This window comes from Oncorhynchus clarkii, chromosome 6 (genome assembly GCF_045791955.1).
Source record: "Oncorhynchus clarkii lewisi isolate Uvic-CL-2024 chromosome 6, UVic_Ocla_1.0, whole genome shotgun sequence".
NCBI classification, from domain to species: domain Eukaryota; kingdom Metazoa; phylum Chordata; class Actinopteri; order Salmoniformes; family Salmonidae; genus Oncorhynchus; species Oncorhynchus clarkii.
In genome coordinates this window covers 9,883,407-9,903,882 of record NC_092152.1, presented here as the reverse complement: position 1 = coordinate 9,903,882, position 20,476 = coordinate 9,883,407, and the positions used below count along the sequence as shown (strand labels likewise).

General features: G+C 43.4%; 1 protein-coding gene across 1 annotated transcript in view; it reads right to left on the bottom strand.

Moving 5' to 3' along the window:
* Positions 1-18,270, bottom strand: part of LOC139411901 (opsin 4xb) — a 34,078-nt gene extending 15,808 nt beyond the window's left edge. Inside the window, exon 1 of the mRNA XM_071158653.1 lies at positions 18,035-18,270. Within this exon, the coding sequence (XP_071014754.1) occupies positions 18,035-18,204 (170 nt within the window). The 5' untranslated portion in view covers positions 18,205-18,270. The remainder of the gene's footprint in view (positions 1-18,034) is intronic.
* Positions 18,271-20,476: the final 2,206 nt, after the last annotated feature.

The window sequence follows — 20,476 nt, the reverse complement described above, 5'->3', positions numbered from 1 at the left end:
CACATAGTTTGAAGTACAATACCGACATGCAGTAGCTACTGTATTAGGTCAAAGCTGTGTGCTGGAAAACCTTGGTAGAGCATGGGTGGAATAGGCATTGTGCTCATGACTTTCCTTGCTTTTTCGGCTTCAGACTGCCACCAGTCAGTGTTTTTAATTTCCGTGTTTTTTACACCGGAAGGTGATTATGCAACATTATTAATACAACATTATAATACAGCATAGCACAGCAATAAAAGTTAAGTACACAATAATGACAAATGGCAACAGAAATAATGTAGTTATTTGTATTTTAGTTAATATTAACAGCTGATTTTCCATAGGGAAGCAAAAAAAAACAGAAACCCATTTAAGCCAATATGGAGTAAACTGGGAAAATGTTCCCTGACCTCTATTAAGACAATCAAGAAAACTCCTGGAAAATACACACATAATCAACATGTACCCATGAACTATTTACATGAAAATGTACCTTATAGTTTACTGAAAAAAGGCCTAGTACTGCATTACCTGTAAACAAAGGTGAGTTATCACTAAATATAAAAAGTACAACCAAATGTACATTCATCAGATATAGTCAACTTTGTAACTACAATTCAGGGATGGCCACAATTGCTCTTGACAAGCTACATGTTTATGCAGGCTTTTTTGTTCAAGCCCAGTTCATGGTCTCGATGAACAGCTGAGGTCTGGATGAACAGCTGAGATCTCGATGAACAGCTGAGGTCTGGATGAACAGCTGAGGTCTCGATGAACAGCTGAGGCTATTCTATGAACAGCTGAGGTCTGGACGAACAGCTGAGGTCTCGATGAACAGCTGAGGTCTGAATGAACAGCTGAGGTCTCGATGAACAGCTGAGGTCTCGACGAACAGCTGAGGTCTGGACGAACAGCCGAGGTCTGGACGAACAGCCGAGGTCTGGACGAACAGCTGAGGTCTGGACGAACAACTGAGGTCTGGATGAACAACTGAGGTCTGGATGAACAGCTGAGGTCTCGATGAACAGCTGAGGTCTCGATGAACTGCTGAGGTCTCGATGAACAGCTGAGGTCTCGATGAACAGCTGAGGTCTCGATGAACAGCTGAGGTCTGGATGAACAGCTGAGGTCTCGATGAACAGCTGAGGTCTGGATGAACAGCTGAGGTCTGGATGAACAGCTGAGGTCTCGATGAACAGCTGAGGTCTCGATGAACAGCTGATGCCTGGATGAACAGCTGAGGTCTCGATGAACAGCTGAGGCCTGGATGAACAGCTGAGGCCTGGATGAACAGCTGAGGCCCGGATGAACAGCTGAGGTCTCGATGAACAGCTGAGGTCTGGATGAACAGCTGAGGCCCGGATGAACAGCTGAGGTCTGGATGAACAGCTGAGATCTCGATGAACAGCTGAGTGGTAGAATCAGGTGTGGTAGCACTGGGTTTGAACAGAAAAGCGTGAATAACGCTGTGGATCATCGAGCAATTTTGATAACTCCTGATACAAACACTGCTACAAATGACAAACTGTTGAGAAACGCCTGTTGAGAAACGCCTGTAAAATACAGTCATTAGACAAATTATAGACATATTTACACATCTGAAACTGGATAAATTCTTGAATCCAAAACTTCAGCTACAAATGTCCTAAGTAATGCTGTACACAGCTGTCCAACTCCAGTAAAATAGTTGTCTTCATTAATAAATGGCAGTAAACAGTAAATATGAAAACAGGTGGGAGTACTCACAGATTTGGAACAGAACATTTATTTTAACTATTGATAGTGTGCGAAGTACCATGAGCGTGCATTTGAATTGGCATAAGTTGTTTGTCAGTTCCACATGGGCCAGCTTGCATTTCTCTGTGACAGGCGCACGCCCTCAATCCGTCACTCTGACATATAGCACAGTGTCCCTGGGCAGTACTGTAGGGATGGCGTGCATCTCACGGATGAGAGCAACGACCTCTTTCTTCCTTGAGGGTCTGAGAGCTGGTCTCTCCGTCGTTCTAGGAAGATGCACACAGTAAAACACACCACCAACACACTCACTGCCACTTGGCTGCCACTCCATGAACCCAAAGGTTATTTTAATAAATACAAAATAAGCACTGTGTGTCAAAACTACACACTAAAGAGAATGGTCCAAATGTACCCTCCTTCAGTTCCGAAGGCAGTGACACTGACCATTAAACTACGAACCTTGTTATAAACATGTCAACTTGTCAACACACTATTCAACTGGACAATCTGGTGATGACAGAAAGCTTTCGTTGCACAGTTTTTGTTGTTAATTCACTCAGTACTGATTGAATGTTTATTTATCTTGTTTAGTTAAAAATAAATCGTCTGAAACAGTTGATGTGTTGAAAACAATCTCATTTACAGTGCATTCGGAAAGTATTCAGACCCCCTGACTTTTTCCACATTTTGTTACGTTACAGTCTTATTCTAAAATGGATTAAATAAAACCTTTTCCTCATCAATCTACACACAATACCCCATAATGACATCACAATACCCCATAATGACATCACAATACCCCATAATGACATCACAATACCCCATAATGACAAAGTGACAACAAGGTTTTAGAAGTTTTAGCAAATGTATATAAAAAAAATACAGAAATAACTTATTCACATAAGTATTCAGACCCTTTGCTATGAGACTCGAAATTGAGCTCAGGTGCATCCTGTTTCCATTGAGCATCCTTGAGATGTTTCTACATCTTGATTGGAGTCCACCTGTGGTAAATTCAATTGATTGGACATGATTTGGAAAGGCACACACCTGTCTATATGAGGTCCCTATAGTTGACAGTGCATGTCAGAGCACAAACCAAGCCATGAGGTCGAAGGCATTGTCCGTGGAGCTCCAAGACGGGATTGTGTCTAGGCACAGATCTTGAGAAGGGTACAAAAACATTTATTCAACATTGAAGGTCCCCAAGAACACAGTGGCCTCTGTCATCATTAAATGGGTGAAGTTTGGAACCACCAAGACTCTTCCTAGAGCTGGCCACCCGGCCAAACTGAGCAATCGGGGGAGAACGTACTTGGTCAGTGAGGTGACCAACAACCCAATTGTCACTCTGACAGAGCTCCAGAGTTCCTCTGTGGAGATGGGAGAACCTTCCAGAGGACAATCATCTCTTCAGCACTCCTCCAAATCAGGCCTTTATGGTAGAGTGGCCAGATGAAAGCCAATCCTCATGAAAAGGCACATGAGAGCTGCTTGGAGTTTGCCAAAAGACACCTAAAGACTCTCAGACCACACCATGAGAAACAAGATTCTCTGGTCTGATGAAACCAAGAATGAACTCTTTGGTCTGAATGCCAAGCGTCACATCTGGAGGAAACCTGGTACCATCCCTACAGTGAAGCATGGTGGTGGTGGCAGCATCATGCTGTGGGGATGTTTTTCAGAGTCAGGGACTGGGAGACTAGTCAGGATCAAAGGAAAGATGAGTGGAGCAAGATGAAAACCTGCTCCAGAGCGCTCAGGACCTCAGACTGGGGCGAAGATTCACCTTCCAACAGGACAACAACCGTAAGCACACAGCCAAGACAATGCAGAAGTGGCTTTGGGACAAGTCTCTGAATGTCCTTGAGTGGCCCAGCAAGAGCCCGGACTTGAACCTGATTGAACGTCTCTGGAGAGACCTGAAAATAGCTGTGCAGTGACTCTCCCCATCCAACCTGACAGGTCTTGAGAGGCTCTGCAGAGAAAAATGAGATAATCTCCCCAAATACAGGTCTGTCAAGCTTGTAGCGTCATACCCAAGAAGACTCAAGTCTATAATCACTGCCAAAGGTGATTCAACAAAGTACTGAGTAATGGGACTGAATACTTATGTAAATGGGATATTTCAGTTATTTATTTTTATTACATTAGGAAAAATGGCAAAAGAATGGCTGTTTTTGCTTTGTCATCATGGGGTATTGTATGTAAATTGATGAGCGACTGAAAGACAACTGTATTGAGTGACTAATCTAATCAGTAAAGAACAGACATACAAAGGGAGTTGTCCCATCAATGTTTTGTACACATTAAAGTGTACCAGTGCTTTAGTCTCCTGGTGGAGAGAGGGGTCCATTGCAACATAGCACACAGATCACAGTGATGGGTCAGTGATCTAGCATTGGTAATAGATCTTAAAGCACCGTGATACACTGTGTCCAGAGTTTGAGGTACTTGCTGAGGCCTGCATATAGACAATATCACCATAATCCAGCACTGATTTTTTTAAAAGTGCTTTGAACAAGATATTTTCTGACTAACATTGAAAAGCAAGATTTGTTCCTGAAACCCAAACCCAATAGAAATCCAATACAACTTCAGTTTCTTGGTCAAGTTATCAATATGCTGTTTAAAATTCAACTTTTCATCTAACCAAATCCCAAAATACTTATAGGAGGTCATCCTATCAATTTGCTGGCCTTTTATAGTTAAAATCTGCACGTGACTCCATCTGTTTACTTTCAGGGAAGAGAAAACCATAATCTTTGTTTTCCTTTCATTAAAGCACACGTTTCAATTGGAAAAGCTGCCTTTGAAAAACATGAAAGGCCGACTGTAACAATGCCCATTGCATGATGTATTCTAAATTAGCAGCGTGGCAGATTCCCAAAGTTTGGTGTTGACCATGAACTAGCTAGGTAGCTAGGTAGCTAGCTAGCTATGCTTTGTGGAAGAAGGTGGGATGTAAGTTATTGTTGAGTCGTTCTACACAAATATTCCACATGAAGGCAGTATTTAAGTCATGGAACATCTTCTACTGCAACGTGACCCTAATGAACTACCGTCCGTGCATGCATTATAACATTAGCTTAAATAGTACTCACACACAACTACTTAATGTTTCTAAATGATTTCTTTATTCAGACAAAGGGTACTGCTATGGGATCCCCCATGGCTCCTAACTATGCTCATTTGTATGTGGGTTACATGGAGAAACAGTCCATTCTCAATCCTCTAAAAAATATTTTCTTGCCTAACGTTATTATTTGGAGTTGGTACATGAATGATATTTTTGTTCTATGGAGGGGTGATGCAAAACAACTCCAGGCGTTCCATGCTTTTACTAACTCTTGTTCTGAGCACCTGAGATTTACTATGCAATCTGACACACATCAAATACGTTTCCTTGATCTTATGATCTTGTGTTAGGATAATGTTCTATGCACTGATCTTTACAGGAAATCTACTGATTGTAACAGTTTGAGGGCTGATAGCTGTCTCCCACTTCCTTTGAAAAACAGTTTGCCCTACAGCCAATTCTGTCGAATCGAAGGAATTTGCATTCAAGTAGAGGGGGTACACAAATGGTCATATTAGTACTGCCATTGATCAAATCCAAAACAAATTGAGACATGATGTCTTTCAAGGCCAGTCGCGCAAAAAGAAGCATTATTGTGTTAAAAGTTAAAAAGTGCTTTGAACAAATTAAGGGAATCGTTCACGAACATTGGCACATTCTAAGATCCGATGACAGTATCGGCAATGCGTTTTCGGACCCTCCCTTGGTCGTATTCTTGCGGTGCAGAAGCTTACAGATGGTAGGCAATTAAGGTCACAGTTATGAAAATGTAGGACACTAAAGAGGCCTTTCTACTGACTCTGAAAAACACCAAAAGAAACATGCCCAGGGTCCCTGCTCATCTGCGTGAACGTTGCCTTAGGCATGCTGCACAGAGGCATGAGGACTGCAGATGTGGCCAGGGCAATAAATTCCAAATGTCCGTACTGTGAGATGCCTAAGACAGCGCTACAGGGAGACAGGACGGACAGCTGATAGAACCCTGATCTGTTCACCGGACGTGCTACCTGTCCCAGACCTGCTGTTTTCAACTCTCTAGAGACAGCAGTAGCGGTAGAGATACTCTGAATGATCGGCTATGAAAAGCTAACTGACATTTACTACTGAGGTGCTGACCTGTTGCACCCTCGACAACCACTGTGAATATTATTATTTGACCCTGCTGGTCATCTATGAACATTTGAACATCTTGGCCATGTTCTGTTATAATCTCCACCCAGCACAGCCAGAAGAGTACTGGCCACCCCTCATAGCCTGGTTCCTCTCTAGGTTTCTTCCTAGGTTCGGCCTTTCTAGGGAGTTTTTCCCTAGAATCGGTACATCCAAACATCACAGCTGCGGGACAGGTACAGGATGGCAACAACAACTGCCCGAGTTACACCAGGAACGCACAATCCCTCAATCAGTGTTCAGACTGTCCGCAATAGGCTGAGAGAGGCTGGACTGAGGGTTTGTAGGCCTGTTGTAAAGGCAGGTCCCCACCAGATATCACCGGCAACAACATAGCCTATGGGCGCAAACCCAACGTCGTTGGACCAGACAGGACAGGCAAAAAGTGCTCTTCACTGATGAGTCGCGGTTTTGTCTCACCAGGGGTGATGGTCGGATTCTGATTTATCGTCGAAGGAATGAGCGTTACACTGAGGCCTGTACTCTGGAGCGGGATTGATTTGGAGTTGGAGGGCCCGTCATGGTCTGGGGCGGTGTGTCACGGCATCATCGGACTTAGCTTGTTGTCATTGCAAGCAATCTCAATGCTGTGCGTTACAGGGAAGACATCCTCCTCCCTCGTGGTACCCTTCCTGCAGGCTCATCCTGACATGACCCTCCAGCATGACAATGCCACCAGCCATACTGCTCATTCTGTGCGTGATTTCCTGCAAGACAGGAATATCAGTGTTCTGCCATGGCCAGCGAAGAGCCCTGTTGGATCGGAGGGTGAGGACTAGGGCCATTCCCTCCAGAAATGTTTGGGAACTTGCAGGTGCCTTGGTGGTAGAGTGGGTTAAAATCTCACAATAAGAACTGACAAATCTGGTGCAGTTCATGAGGAGGAGATGCACTGCAGTACTTAATGCAGCTGGTGGCCACACCAGATACTGACTGTTTCTTTTGATTTTCACCCCCCCCCCCCCCCCCCCCCCCCCCCTTGTTCAGGGACACATTATTCAATTTCTGTTAGTCGCACATCTGTGGAACTTGCTCAGTTTATGTCTCAGTTGTTAAATCTTATGTTGAATATGTTCATACAAATATTTACACATGTTAAGTTTGCTGAAAATTAACGCAGGTAACAGTGAGAGGACGATTCTTTTTTTCTGAGTTTATATATAAAATATAGCTAGCTAGCCAACATTAGCTCTGATCTGACTGGTATTTTATTCTATCTATCAAATGTATGTAGTTCTGTCCTTGAGCTGTTCTTGTCTAATGATGTTCTGTATTATGTCATGTTTCATGTTTTGTGTTGGACACCAGGAAGAGTAGCTGCTGCTTTTGCAACAGCTAATGGAGATCAATTAATCTTAATGGTTGTACAGTCGTCTCAAATAAAACTGTGAAGGACCTCGGCGTTACTCTGGACCCTGATCTCTCTTTTGAAGAACATATCAAGACCATTTCAAGGACAGCTTTTTTCCATCTACGTAACATTGCAAAAATCAGAAACTTTCTGTCCAAAAATTATGCAGAAAAATTAATCCATGCTTTTGTCACTTCTAGGTTAGACTACTGCAATGCTCTACTTTCCGGCTACCCGGATAAAGCACTAAATAAACTTCAGTTAGTGCTAAATACGGCTGCTAGAATCCTGACTAGAACCAACAAATTTGATCATATTACTCCAGTGCTAGCCTCTCTACACTGGCTTCCTGTCAAAGCAAGGGCTGATTTCAAGGTTTTACTGCTAACCTACAAAGCATTACATGGGCTTGCTCCTACCTATCTCTCTGATTTGGTCCTGCCGTACATACCTACACGTACGCTACGGTCACAAGACGCAGGCCTCCTAATTGTCCCTAGAATTTCTAAGCAAACAGCTGGAGGCAGGGCTTTCTCCTATAGAGCTCAATTTTTATGTAACGGTCTGCCTACCCATGTCAGAGACGCAAACTCGGTCTCAACCTTTAAGTCTCTACTGAAGACTCATCTCTTCAGTGGGTCATATGATTGAGTGTAGTCTGGCCCAGGAGTGGGAAGGTGAACGGAAAGGCTCTGGAGCAACGAACCACCCTTGCTGTCTCTGCTTGGCCGGTTCCCCTCTTTCCACTGGGATTCTCTGCCTCTAACCCTATTACAGGGGCTGAGTCACTGGCTTACTGGGGCTCTCTCATGCCGTCCCTGGAGGGGGTGCGTCACCTGAGTGGGTTGATTCAGTGATGTGGTCATCCTGTCTGGGTTGGCGCCCCCCCCCACCCCCCTTGGGTTGTGCCGTGGCGGAGGTCTTTGTGGGCTATACTCAGCCTTGTCTCAGGATGGTAAGTTGGTGGTTGAAGATATCCCTCTAGTGGTGTGGGGGCTGTGCTTTGGCAAAGTGGGTGGGGTTATATCCTTCCTGTTTGGCCCTGTCCGGGGGTGTCCTCGGATGGGGCCACAGTGTCTCCTGACCACTCCTGTCTCAGCCTCCAGTATTTATGCTGCAGTAGTTTATGTGTCGGGGGGGTAGGGTCAGTTTGTTATATCTGGAGTACTTCTCCTGTCCTATTCGGTGTCCTGTGTGAATCTAAGTGTGCGTTCTCTAATTCTCTCCTTCTCTCTTTCTTTCTCTCTCTCGGAGGACCTGAGCCCTAGGACCATGCCCCAGGACTACCTGACATGATGACTCATTGCTGTCCCCAGTCCACCTGGCCGTGCTGCTGCTCCAGTTTCAACTGACCTGAGCCCTAGGACCATGCCCCAGGACTACCTGACATGATGACTCCTTGCTGTCCCCAGTCCACCTGACCGTGCTGCTGCTCCAGTTTCAACTGTTCTGCCTTATTATTATTCGACCATGCTGGTCATTTATGAACATTTGAACATCTTGGCCATGTTCTGTTATAATCTCCACCCGGCACAGCCAGAAGAGGACTGGCCACCCCACATAGCCTGGTTCCTCTCTAGGTTTCTTCCTAGGTTTTGGCCTTTCTAGGGAGTTTTTCCTAGCCACCGTGCTTCTACACCTGCATTGCTTGCTGTTTGGGGTTTTAGGCTGGGTTTCTGTACAGCACTTTGGGATATCAGCTGATGTACGAAGGGCTATATAAATAAATTTGATTTGATTTGGATTTGATCCTAATAAAATACCAGTATCTGTGGTGTATCATTACGTTAGCTAGTTGGCTAACATTACAGCTGCTGGCTAGCTGGGTACCTAATGTTAGCCAATCAAAACAAAACCACATTCAGGTCACTAACAACAACTAACCCATTTTTCAAGTTGGACAATTATCTGTATGCATTTATTGATTAACCTCAGCTTGAGAACCAACATATCTATCTATAGTAGCATATCTATCTATAGTAGCCTAGGTTTGTCCTGAACCACTTCCTATAATGGCTGGCTGCTGCCTGGATGGTGTTGTTGAGTTGCTGGCCCGGTTTGACAGAACTCTGAGATTCAGTTGAAAAGAGATGTTAGCATTGTCAAATGCTGCAAAAAGGTAACACATCGTTGGTTCTTAATGGACGGAATTGTGCACGTCACTTTATGGACGCTACGGTCTCATTTTAATCTGACGTCAACAATTTGAGCTAGCTAGCCGCAAGTAATACTCTTAAAACTCAACTGCTAACCACCCTATTAAAAAACCTGGTATGTTGTTTTCGGTAAAAGACGGACGGCACATGGCGAGAGGCTGGGAGTGCATTAAATCAGAGATCCATATAACGATGGGCCTTATTCAATACAATTGCTCATCATGTGTGGCTGAGATCATTCAAAAACATTGTTGTTATTGTTGTTGTGTAAGGATGTGATACAATGTGAGGGCCTACATTTGGACATCCACTCAACAAGCACTTGTTGAGCTTGAGGTGGCTAAAATCTTTTCACATGATCACCCCGTCCCTTAAAACATCCCCTACTCTCTGATTAATGGGTCACTATAAGTCTTAAATCTCCAAGGACATTTTTATTATATATATATATATTTACAAATTTTATACATTTATAAAATATGTATTATAGGCGCGGCAATAGCTGTTGGTTGAAGCTAACTGTTAAATTCAAATCGCCCTACCATGATATCTAAGCCAATATGACACCAAACTCTATGAAAATTTGGCAAATCAACTTGAATGGAGGTACACAACACGTGAAAACAGTCTGTCATCGATCCTCATCCACAGTAAAATGTCACCACTCCTACCCGCAGACTGCCCCCTTTCTTTTATAGAGTGCATCAAATCAAACTTTGTCACATGCGCCGAATACAATGTGTAAACCTTACCATGAAATGTTTACTTACCAGCCCTTAACCAACCGTGCAGTTCAAGAAGAGTTATGAAAATATTTACCAAATAAAGTAAAGTTTTAAAAAATTATTAAAAAGTAACACAATAAAATAACAATAACGAGGCTATTATACAGGGGGTACCGGTACCGAGTCAGTGTGTGGGGGTACAGGTTAGTCGAGGTAATATATACATGTAGGTAGGGGTGAAGTGACTATGCATGGATAATGAACAGAGTATCAGCAGTATATACGTACGTGACTGTGTCCTGACTTAATGAATGCATGCAGCACCATTTAATCTGGAGGAGAGCTGAAATATAAAAGCTTTCGGTAATACCTTCTACCTTGGGACCTGACCTAATTTCACAAATCAATTAACTTCAATAAAATAATAGACAAGACCAGGGGAAGAGTAGGTCGGCAATACTCTTTCTGGATCAGAGCGTAATCTTATCATGCATGACCAACTTTTCTTGACCAAATGTACTAACATGCATGGTCCTTTATATCCAATGGTGGAAAAAGTACCCAATTGTCATACCTGAGTAAAAGTAAATATACTTTAATAGCTAATCACTAAAGTGAAAGTCACCCAGTAAAATAGTACTTGAGTAAGTCTAAAAGTATTTAGTTTTAAATATACTTAAGTTTGAAAAGTAAATGTTAGTGCTAAAATATATTTAAGAATCAAAAGTAAAAGTATAAATAGTTTCACATTCCTTATATTAAGCAAACCAAACAGCACGATTTTCATGATTTGAAAATTTTACGAATAGCCAGGGACACACTCCAACACTCAGAAATATTTTACAAACGAAGCATTTGTGTTTAGTGAGTACGCCAGATCAGAAGCAGTGGGGCTGACCAGGGATGTTCTCTGTTTAGTCAGTCTGCCAGATCAGAAGCAGTAGGGCTGACCAGGGATGTTCTCTGTTTAGTCAGTCTGCCAGATCAGAAGCAGTAGGGCTGACCAGGGATGTTCTCTGTTTAGTGAGTCCACCAGATCAGAGGCAGTAGGGCTGACCAGGGATGTTCTCTGTTTAGTCAGTCTGCCAGATCAGAAGCAGTAGGGCTGACCAGGGATGTTCTCTGTTTAGTCAGTCTGCCAGATCAGAAGCAGTAGGGCTGACCAGGGATGTTCTCTGTTTAGTCAGTCTGCCAGATCAGAAGCAGTAGGGCTGACCAGGGATGTTCTCTGTTTAGTCAGTCTGCCAGATCAGAAGCAGTAGGGATGACCAGGGATGTTCTCTGTTTAGTGAGTACTCCAGATCAGAAGCAGTAGGGATGACCAGGGATGTTCTCTGTTTAGTGAGTCCTCCAGATTAGAAACAGTAGGGATGACCAGGGATGTTCTCTGTTTAGTGAGTCCTCCAGATCAGAAGCAGTAGGGATGACCAGGGATGTTCTCTGTTTAGTGAGTCTACCAGATCAGAGGCAGTAGGGATGACCAGGGATGTTCTCTGTTTAGTGAGTCCTCCAGATCAGAGGCAGTAGGGATGACCAGGGATGTTCTCTGTTTAGTGTGTCCTCCAGATCAGAAGCAGTAGAGATGACCAGGGATGTTCTCTGTTTAGTCAGTCTGACAGATCAGAAGCAGTAGAGATGACCAGGGATGTTCTCTGTTTAGTGAGTCCTCCAGATCAGAAGCAGTAGGGATGACCAGGGATGTTCTCTGTTTAGTGAGTCCTCCAGATCAGAAGCAGTAGGGATGACCAGGGATGTTCTCTGTTTAGTGAGTCCTCCAGATCAGAAGCAGTAGGGATGATCAGGGATGTTCTCTGTTTAGTGAGTCCTCCAGATCAGAAGCAGTAGGGATGACCAGGGATGTTCTCTGTTTAGTGAGTCTACCAGATCAGAGGCAGTAGGGATGACCAGGGATGTTCTCTGTTTAGTGAGTCCTCCAGATCAGAGGCAGTAGGGATGACCAGGGATGTTCTCTGTTTAGTGAGTCCTCCAGATCAGATACAGTAGGGATGAACAGGGATGTTCTCTTGATAAGTGTGTGCATTGGACCATTTTTCTGCCCTGCTAACCATTCAAAATGTAATAAGTACTTTGGGTGTCATGGAAAATGTATGGAGTAAAAAGTACATTATTGTCATTAGGAATGTAGTTGAGTATTTTTTTAAATGTTTTTATTTCACCTTTATTTAACCAGGTAGGTCAGTTGAGAACAAGTTCTCATTTGCAACTGCAACCTGGCTAAGATAAAGCAAAGCAGTGCGACACAAACAACAACACATGGAGTTACACATAAACAAACATACAGTCAATAACATAATAGGAAAAAAAAATCTATATACAGTGTGTGCAAATGAGGTGAGATTAGGGAGGTAAGGCAATAAATAGGCCGTGGTGGCGAAGTAATTACAATTTAGCAATTAAACACTGGAATGGTAGATGTGCAGAAGATGAATGTGCAATTAGAGATACTGGGGTGCAAAGAAGCAAAAAATACATAAATAAATAACAATATGGGGATGAGGTAGTTGGATGGGCTATTTACAGATGGGCTATGTACAGATGCAGTGATCTGAGAGCTGCTCTGACAGCTGATGCTTAAAGTTAGTGAGGGAGAATGAGTCTCCAGCTTCAGTGATCTGGTTTGGCGACGAATATGGCGACGAATATGAAGCGAGGGCCAGCCAACGAGAGCATACAGGTCGCAGTGGTGGGTAGTATATGGGGCTTTCGTTACGTAAAGTACAGCTACTCCAAAAAACTACTTAAACAGTACTTTAAAGTATTTTTACTTAAGTGCTGTACCCCACTGCTTATAACAGGCAACAGTAGCAATGGCTACCTGACCTGGGTTCAACTACTATTTACTGTATTTAAGGAAGTATTTAGACAACGTTTGTTTGAAAATACTAGTAGTTAAATGTTGGAATGTATTTACAACTACTTCAAGTACTAATACATACTGTTATACATGAACATAAATACATACTGTTAGACATAAACATAAATGCATACTGTTAGACATAAAGATAAATGCATCATGTTATACATAAACCTACACAAGTATTTGAACCCAGGTCTGAAATGTATAGGGGATGTTTTTTGTGTATTTTTTTGTACTGGCCGTAACTTTTTTTTGTACATAATGTTTCCGCCATCGTTTCCTTTGACCAAAAAGAGCTTCTGGACATCAGAACAGCGATCACTAACGTCAATTTGGATGAAGATTTCTACTTCAATGAGGCGGCAGCACAGGACACACTGCTCACTCCGGACCAGGCCCTGATCCCCGACACTCGGAAGAGAAAGAGACTGTGACATAAAGGCTGACGTGCGGGTTGATTCAACTACAGCGATGAGTAAATAATCCACCTCTACCCTCTGTTCTATTGGCGAATGTAGAATCTCTGGAGAACAAAATGGACGAGCTCCGTTTGAGACTTTCCTATCAACAGGACCTGAAGAACTGCAATATCCTATGTTTCTCTGAAACATGGCTGAGCAAGGACTGAAGCTGTTTTTTCTATGCATTGTCAGGACAGAACGGCAGCGTCGGGTAAGCTCAATGGGGGTGGTACATGTCTCTTTGTTAACAACAGCTAGTGCACAATCTCTAATGTTAAATCTTGAAGTTCTGCTCGCCTGAGTTAGAATGCCTCATGATAAGCAGTAGACTATACTATTTACCAAGAGAGTTTTCATCTGTAGTATATTTTTCGTAACTGTCATCACAAACCGATGATGGCACTCAATGAGCTGTATAGGGCCATAAACAAACAAGAAAATGCTTTAGTGGCCGGTGTTTTTAAAGCAGGAAAACTGAAATCCGTTTAACCTTATTTCTACCAGCGTGTCACCTGTGCAACTAGAGGTGAAAAAACTCTAGATCACATTTACTCCACACACAGAGAGGCATACAAAGCTCTCCCTCACCTTCCATTTGGCAAATCTGACCAAATCTCTATCCTCCTGATTCCTGCTTACAAGCAAAAACTCAGACAGGAAGTACCAGTGGCACGCTCAATGGGGAAGTGGTCCAGTGAAGTGGATGCTAAGCAACAGGACTTTCGCTAGACTGCAATATGTTCCAGGACTCATCCCATGGTATTGAGGAGTTTACCACGTCAGTCACTAGCTTCATCAATAAGTGCATCAACGATGTAATCCTTGACAGTGACCGTACATACATACCCCAAACAGAAGCCATGGATTACAGTCAACATCCGCATTGAGCTAAAGGTTAGAGCTGCCCGCTTCCAAGGAGCGGGACACAAATCCGGATGCTTATAAAAGAATCCTGCTACGCCTTCCTGACAAACCATCAAACAGGCAAAGCGTCAATACAGGACTAAGATCAAATCTTACTACACAAGCTCTGATGCACGGATTACAATGGGAAACCCAGCAACAAGCTGCCCAGGGACGCAAGCCTACTGTACCAGATATACTAAATGTATTCTATGCTCGATTCGAGAAAACAAAACTGAACCATGGGTGAGAGCACCAGCTGCTCCGGACGACTATGTGATCATGCTCTCCGTAGCCGATGTAAGTCCTTTAAACAGGTTGACATTCACAAGGCCACAGGGCCAGACTAATTACCAGGACGCATACTCAGAGCATGCGTTGACCAGCTAGCAAGTGTCTTCACTGACATTTTCAACCTCTCCCTGACCCCGTCTGTAATACCTACATGTTTCAGCAGACAACCATAGTCCCTGTGCCCGAGAATACCATGGTAACCTGTCTAAATTATTATATTATTATTATACTTTGAAAGGCTGGTCATGGCTCACATCAAGACCATCATCCCAGACACCCTAGGCCCACGTCAATTCACATACAGCCCCAACAGACACTATCTCTATTGCACTCCACTCTGCACGACAGTGGTAGTCTGATCACAGACGACGATGAGACAGCCTATATGGTGGAAGTCTGAGACCTGGCAGTGTGGTGCCAGGACAACAACCTCTGCCTCAATGTCAGCAAGACAAAGGAGTTGATCGTGGACTACATGAAACGGAGGGCCGAGCACACCCCCATTCACATCAATGAGGCTGTAGGGGAGAGCTTTAAGTTTCTCGGTGGCCACATCCTTAAGGACCTATCATGGTCCAAACACACCGACACAGTTGTGAAGAGGGCTCCTCTTCCAGGAGGCTGAAAAGATATGGCAAAGGCCTTCAGATCCTCTAAAAGTTCTACAGCTGCACCATTGAGTGAATCTTGCCTGGCTGCATCACCGCTTGATATGGCAACTGCTTGGCTTCCGACCGCAAGGCACTACAGAGGGTACGGCCCAGTACGTCACTGGGGCCAATCTATCTGCCATCCAGGACCTTTAAACCAGGCGGTGTCAGAGAAAGGCCTTATTTGACTCATCACATATGCTGCTGCTACTGTTTACTATCTGTGACTTTATTCCTAGTTATATGTACACACAGTATATCTAATGATGCTATAATTCTAAAATGAGTCAGCCTCTTTTTTGTTGTTGTCCCAAAACAATTGGTTCGATTGACGCCTGAGTGTAATTAATTAATAAATTACACTAATAAGAAGGTGTTTAATGACAACTTGAATAATTGATCAAGTCTGAAAATGATTGATGCGACTAGTTATAAGAATAGGCTGAAGACTTATAATTCTGGCAATACAAGACAATGACAAGTTGACTACACATTACAAAATGTCCCTGTACATTTACAGTAACATACTGGTAAACAGAGTTGCCAACTACATTGTAATTTTGTTTTACAGCAGGGGTACTTTACTGTGTTTTATAGCAGGGGTACTTTACTGTGTTTTACAGCAGGGGTACTTTACTATGTTATACAGCAGGGGTACTTTACTATGTTATACAGCAGGGGTACTTTACTGTGTTTTACAGCAGGGGTACTTTACTGTGTTTTACAGCATGGGTACTTTACTATGTTTTACAGCAGGGGTACTTTACTATGTTTTATAGCAGGGGTACTTTACTGTGTTTTACAGCATGGGTACTTTACTATGTTTTATAGCAGGGGTACTTTACTATGTTTTATAGCAGGGGTACTGTACTATGTTTTATCAGGGGTACTGTACTATGTTTTACAGCAGGGGTACTTTACTGTGTTTTACAGCAGGGGTACTTTACTGTGTTTTACAGCATGGGTACTTTACTATGTTTTATAGCAGGGTGTACAGGGGTACTGTACTATGTTTTATAGCAGGGGTACTGTACTATGTTTTACAGCAGGGGTACTGTACTATGTTTTACAGCAGGGGTACTTTACTGTGTTTTATAGCAGGGGTACTTTACTATGTTTTACAGCAGGGGTACTTTACTGTGTTTTACAGCAGGGGTACTTTACTGTGTTTTATAGCAGGGGTACTTTACTGTGTTTTACAGCAGGGGTACTTTACTGTGTTTTACAGCAGGGGTACTTTACTATATTTTACAGCAGGGGTACTTTACTGTGTTATACAGCAGGGGTACTTTACTATGTTTTACAGCAGGGGTACTTTACTATATTTTACAGCAGGGGTACTTTACTATATTTTACAGCAAGAAAACCAGTCCTGTGATATGCAATGCAGAATATTACTTTGCTCTATTTTACAGCAAGAAAACCAGTCCTGTGAAAAAATCTAAAGAAAAAATCTACTTGGACAAAGTGTAAACCATAACTATGGTTAGGCATGCTGTTTTTTTTACCCTTAAAATATGTGTTGGGCAGGGAACAAAATGTAAGCCTATTCCCTCTAAAGTCCAGCAATGCAATTTTAAAAATATCCAAGTAACTTACGACAAAATCAAATGCAATAGTCATGTTTATGCCCCGGGAGGCTATTTTCCTCCTTTTTCAGGAACTGTTAACTGTTAACTGGACTTCATCTCTCCTCAGTGAGTTAATGTTGCGTTGTGCATTTTTGGACTTTAAATTCATGATATACAGTATACCCATTGGTTCTTGAAGAATGTAACTTATAAATGCCTCATCTGCTTAGTTCAACTGTCATACCTCATCAGAACACAAAATATAAGCATGTTTTACCTCAAAGTATATGTCAATGTAAATGTAAACAAACACTGTATATCATTAAAACATGGTAAAAAAAACTATAGTTTTGATATCATGTATGGTCAGTCCTTGCATCCATAGTTCTGTCTATGAATCTGAGAGTGGTTACATTTCTCCAGGCCCACCCCTCAGCTTTTTACTGAAACAGAGGCGTGGTGCCGCATCGTTATTGTTTGAACTGCAGATTGCCTCTTTAAGCTTCCATAAATGGAGCACAGAGAGCAGCTGTGGCTACAGGCTAATGGAGTGCACAAACAACTGCATTTCAGTCAGCAGCCAGAGCTTATCGTGCTGAATTTTCTTTATTTAGGTCCTGTCCCCAGGAGTAGAATTCAAATAGATTTTCTAAATTCGGCATCATATGGAAAATCATTAGACAGCACATCACACTGCACGCACCATTATCTTGCACTACCTGTTGCATACCCTCATATTGCACTGTTCATTCAGTCCCTTCCATTCCTTGAAAATGACCACATTTGGCTCCCATCCTCTCACTTTGGCAACATCAATAGAAATGAACAAGACCACTGAGGCCAAATCAATTCTAACTAACAGAGAAGGAAGTAAATATCACACAATGTTGACAAACAATGCCCCCTGGAAATGTAAATTCACTTTGAAAGAGCTCCAAATAATATTTCATTGAATTTGATAGACCAAAAAAAAAAAAGACCACAGCATTGTATTCTCCTCATTCACGATAGACTCTCTGAGCGACTGTAAAACTGTAACAAATCATCCCTCATGCTTTCCCTCAGCCAGTCACTAACCTCCAGAAAGCGAACATGACCAATGCGTTCCCCGTCACCCCCAGTGTTCCAATGATACACACGAAGAAGGCCACGATGTAGTGGACATGGTCTGGGACGTCCACCTTCTTGAAGAAGCTGTGCTGGACTTGATGCTGCTCCTCCATGTTGCTCGCCTGGCCCTGGACCATAGGGGTACCAGCATCTGTCCAGTCCACTCCAACGTTCCCCAGCTCCCTCTCGCTGGCTCTAGTCGCACTCTCTCTCTCCCTCTCTCAAACTCCCCCCTCTATTTTTCTGTATCTCTCTCTCATACACACAACCACTCTTTGTCTCCATCTGTCTCTCTATCTCAGTCCCTTCCCTCTTTCTCATCTCTCTCTCTCTCTCTCTCGCTCTCTCTCTCTCTCTGTCTTTCTCTCTCTCCAAGCCACCTCACGCAAAGCAGATTCAGTCCCATCACTGTGTGCGATTATGTCAGACCCATAATGTCATCCACCAGCTACAGGCAGCAGGCAGGCAGCAGTAGCCCGGACACAGACAGGCAACAACCCTAACCCGAGCCCAACGACCCTAACCCGAGCCCAACGACCCTAACCCGAGCCCAACGACCCTAGCCCAATGACCCTAACCATAGCCCAACAACCCTAGCCCAACGTCCCTAGCCTCAATGACCCTAGCCCAATGCCCCTAACCCTAGTCTAACAACCCTAACCAACAACAACCCTAGCCCAATGACCCTAACCCTATCCCAATAACCCTAGCCCAACGTCCCTAGCCTCAATGCCCCTAACCCTAGCCCAACCACCCTAGCCCAATGCCCCTAACGCTAGCCCAACCACCCTAGCCCAATGCCCCTAACCCTAGCCCAACCACCCTAGCCCAATGACCCTAACCCTAGCCCAATGACCCTAACCCTAGCTCAATGACCCTAGCCCAATGACCCTAACCCTAGTCTAACAAACCTAGCCCAATGACCCTAACCCTAGCCCAACCACCCTAGCCCAATGACCCTAACCCTAGCCCAACCACCCTAGCCCAATGACCCTAAGCCAATGACAGTAAACCTAGCTTTTTGTGCGACCTGACCAAATTCACATAGACATTTGAGTTATAGATCTGGCATTCTCATTGAAAGCAAGTCTAGGAAGCGGTTGATCTGTTCTATGTGCACTTCCTGTTCTAAGTTTTTGCATCTTTTACTTTCGGTTTTGTACACCAGCTTTAAACAGATGGGAATACAATATTTTTGGTTATGGAAAAGGTATTTCACAGCAGTTTCGATTGTACATACATTTTCTGAAATATTCTTATTTATTTTGTCACATTTTGTCACATTTGTCACAACCAGGAAATGTGGGTGCAATTTCTGCATAGTGCACCTTTTAATATACACTATATATACACAAGTATGTGGACACCCCTTCAAATGAGTTGCTGTTCGGGACCGATGTGTGCTGAAGCGTGTTAAAATAGTCTGTTCTTGGTTGCAACACTCACTAGCGAGTTCCAAAGAGACCCATGACCTTAACCCCATCGAACACCTTTGGGAAGAATCCGACTGTGAACCAGGCCTAATCACCCAACATCAGTGCCCAACCTCACTAATGCTCTTGCGGCTGAATAGAAGCAAGTCCTCGCAGCAATGTTCCAACATCTAGTGGAAAGCCTTCTCATAAGAGTGGCAGCTGTTCATAGCACCAAAGGAGGGACCAACTCCATATTAATGCCCATGATTTTGGAATGAGATGTTTGCTGAGCAGGTGTCCGCATGCTTTTGGTAATATAGTGTATCTGAATATAGTTACTTAAAATGTGATTTTGTAGTCATTACTCAAACCGATAGTCACAGTGACCCTGAAGGTCTGTATCACAACCAGCTGTGATTGGGAGTCCCATAGGGCAGGGCACAATTGACCCAGCGTAGTCCGCGTTTGGTCCGTGTAGGCGTCATTGTAAATAAGAATGTGTTGTTAACTGACATGCCTAGTTAAAGGTCAAAACAAATGTTTTTAAATATGTAAAAGGGAAGTGGTTCCCAAACTGGGGTCGCGGCCCCATATTATAATACCTTACATCTAAATGAAAATGATTCCAATCTAAAAGATCTAATTCAACCAGAGAGCGCCCTTAGATCATGGGATATGGCCGCACATGACCATTGCACTTGAGTCATTCCCACCGTGAGTGGCTAGGCCTGCTACGTTATGAAACCACACACTACTGCAGAGACTTTGATATTACCCGACACAATTGATATGGTGAAAACAATGTGTGGGGGAGGCAGAGGCACAGAAACTCAAATCAATGCCTTCGTCAGATAACACTGTTAAACTAATAATGTCGCGGTACATGTCGGGGGATGTTATTCACGAGGACCTATTTTTCTGTCTCACGATTCCCGAGCATGAAACGGCACAGGGGGATGTTCAATGTGCTGCGTGGCCACATTGACGATAAACA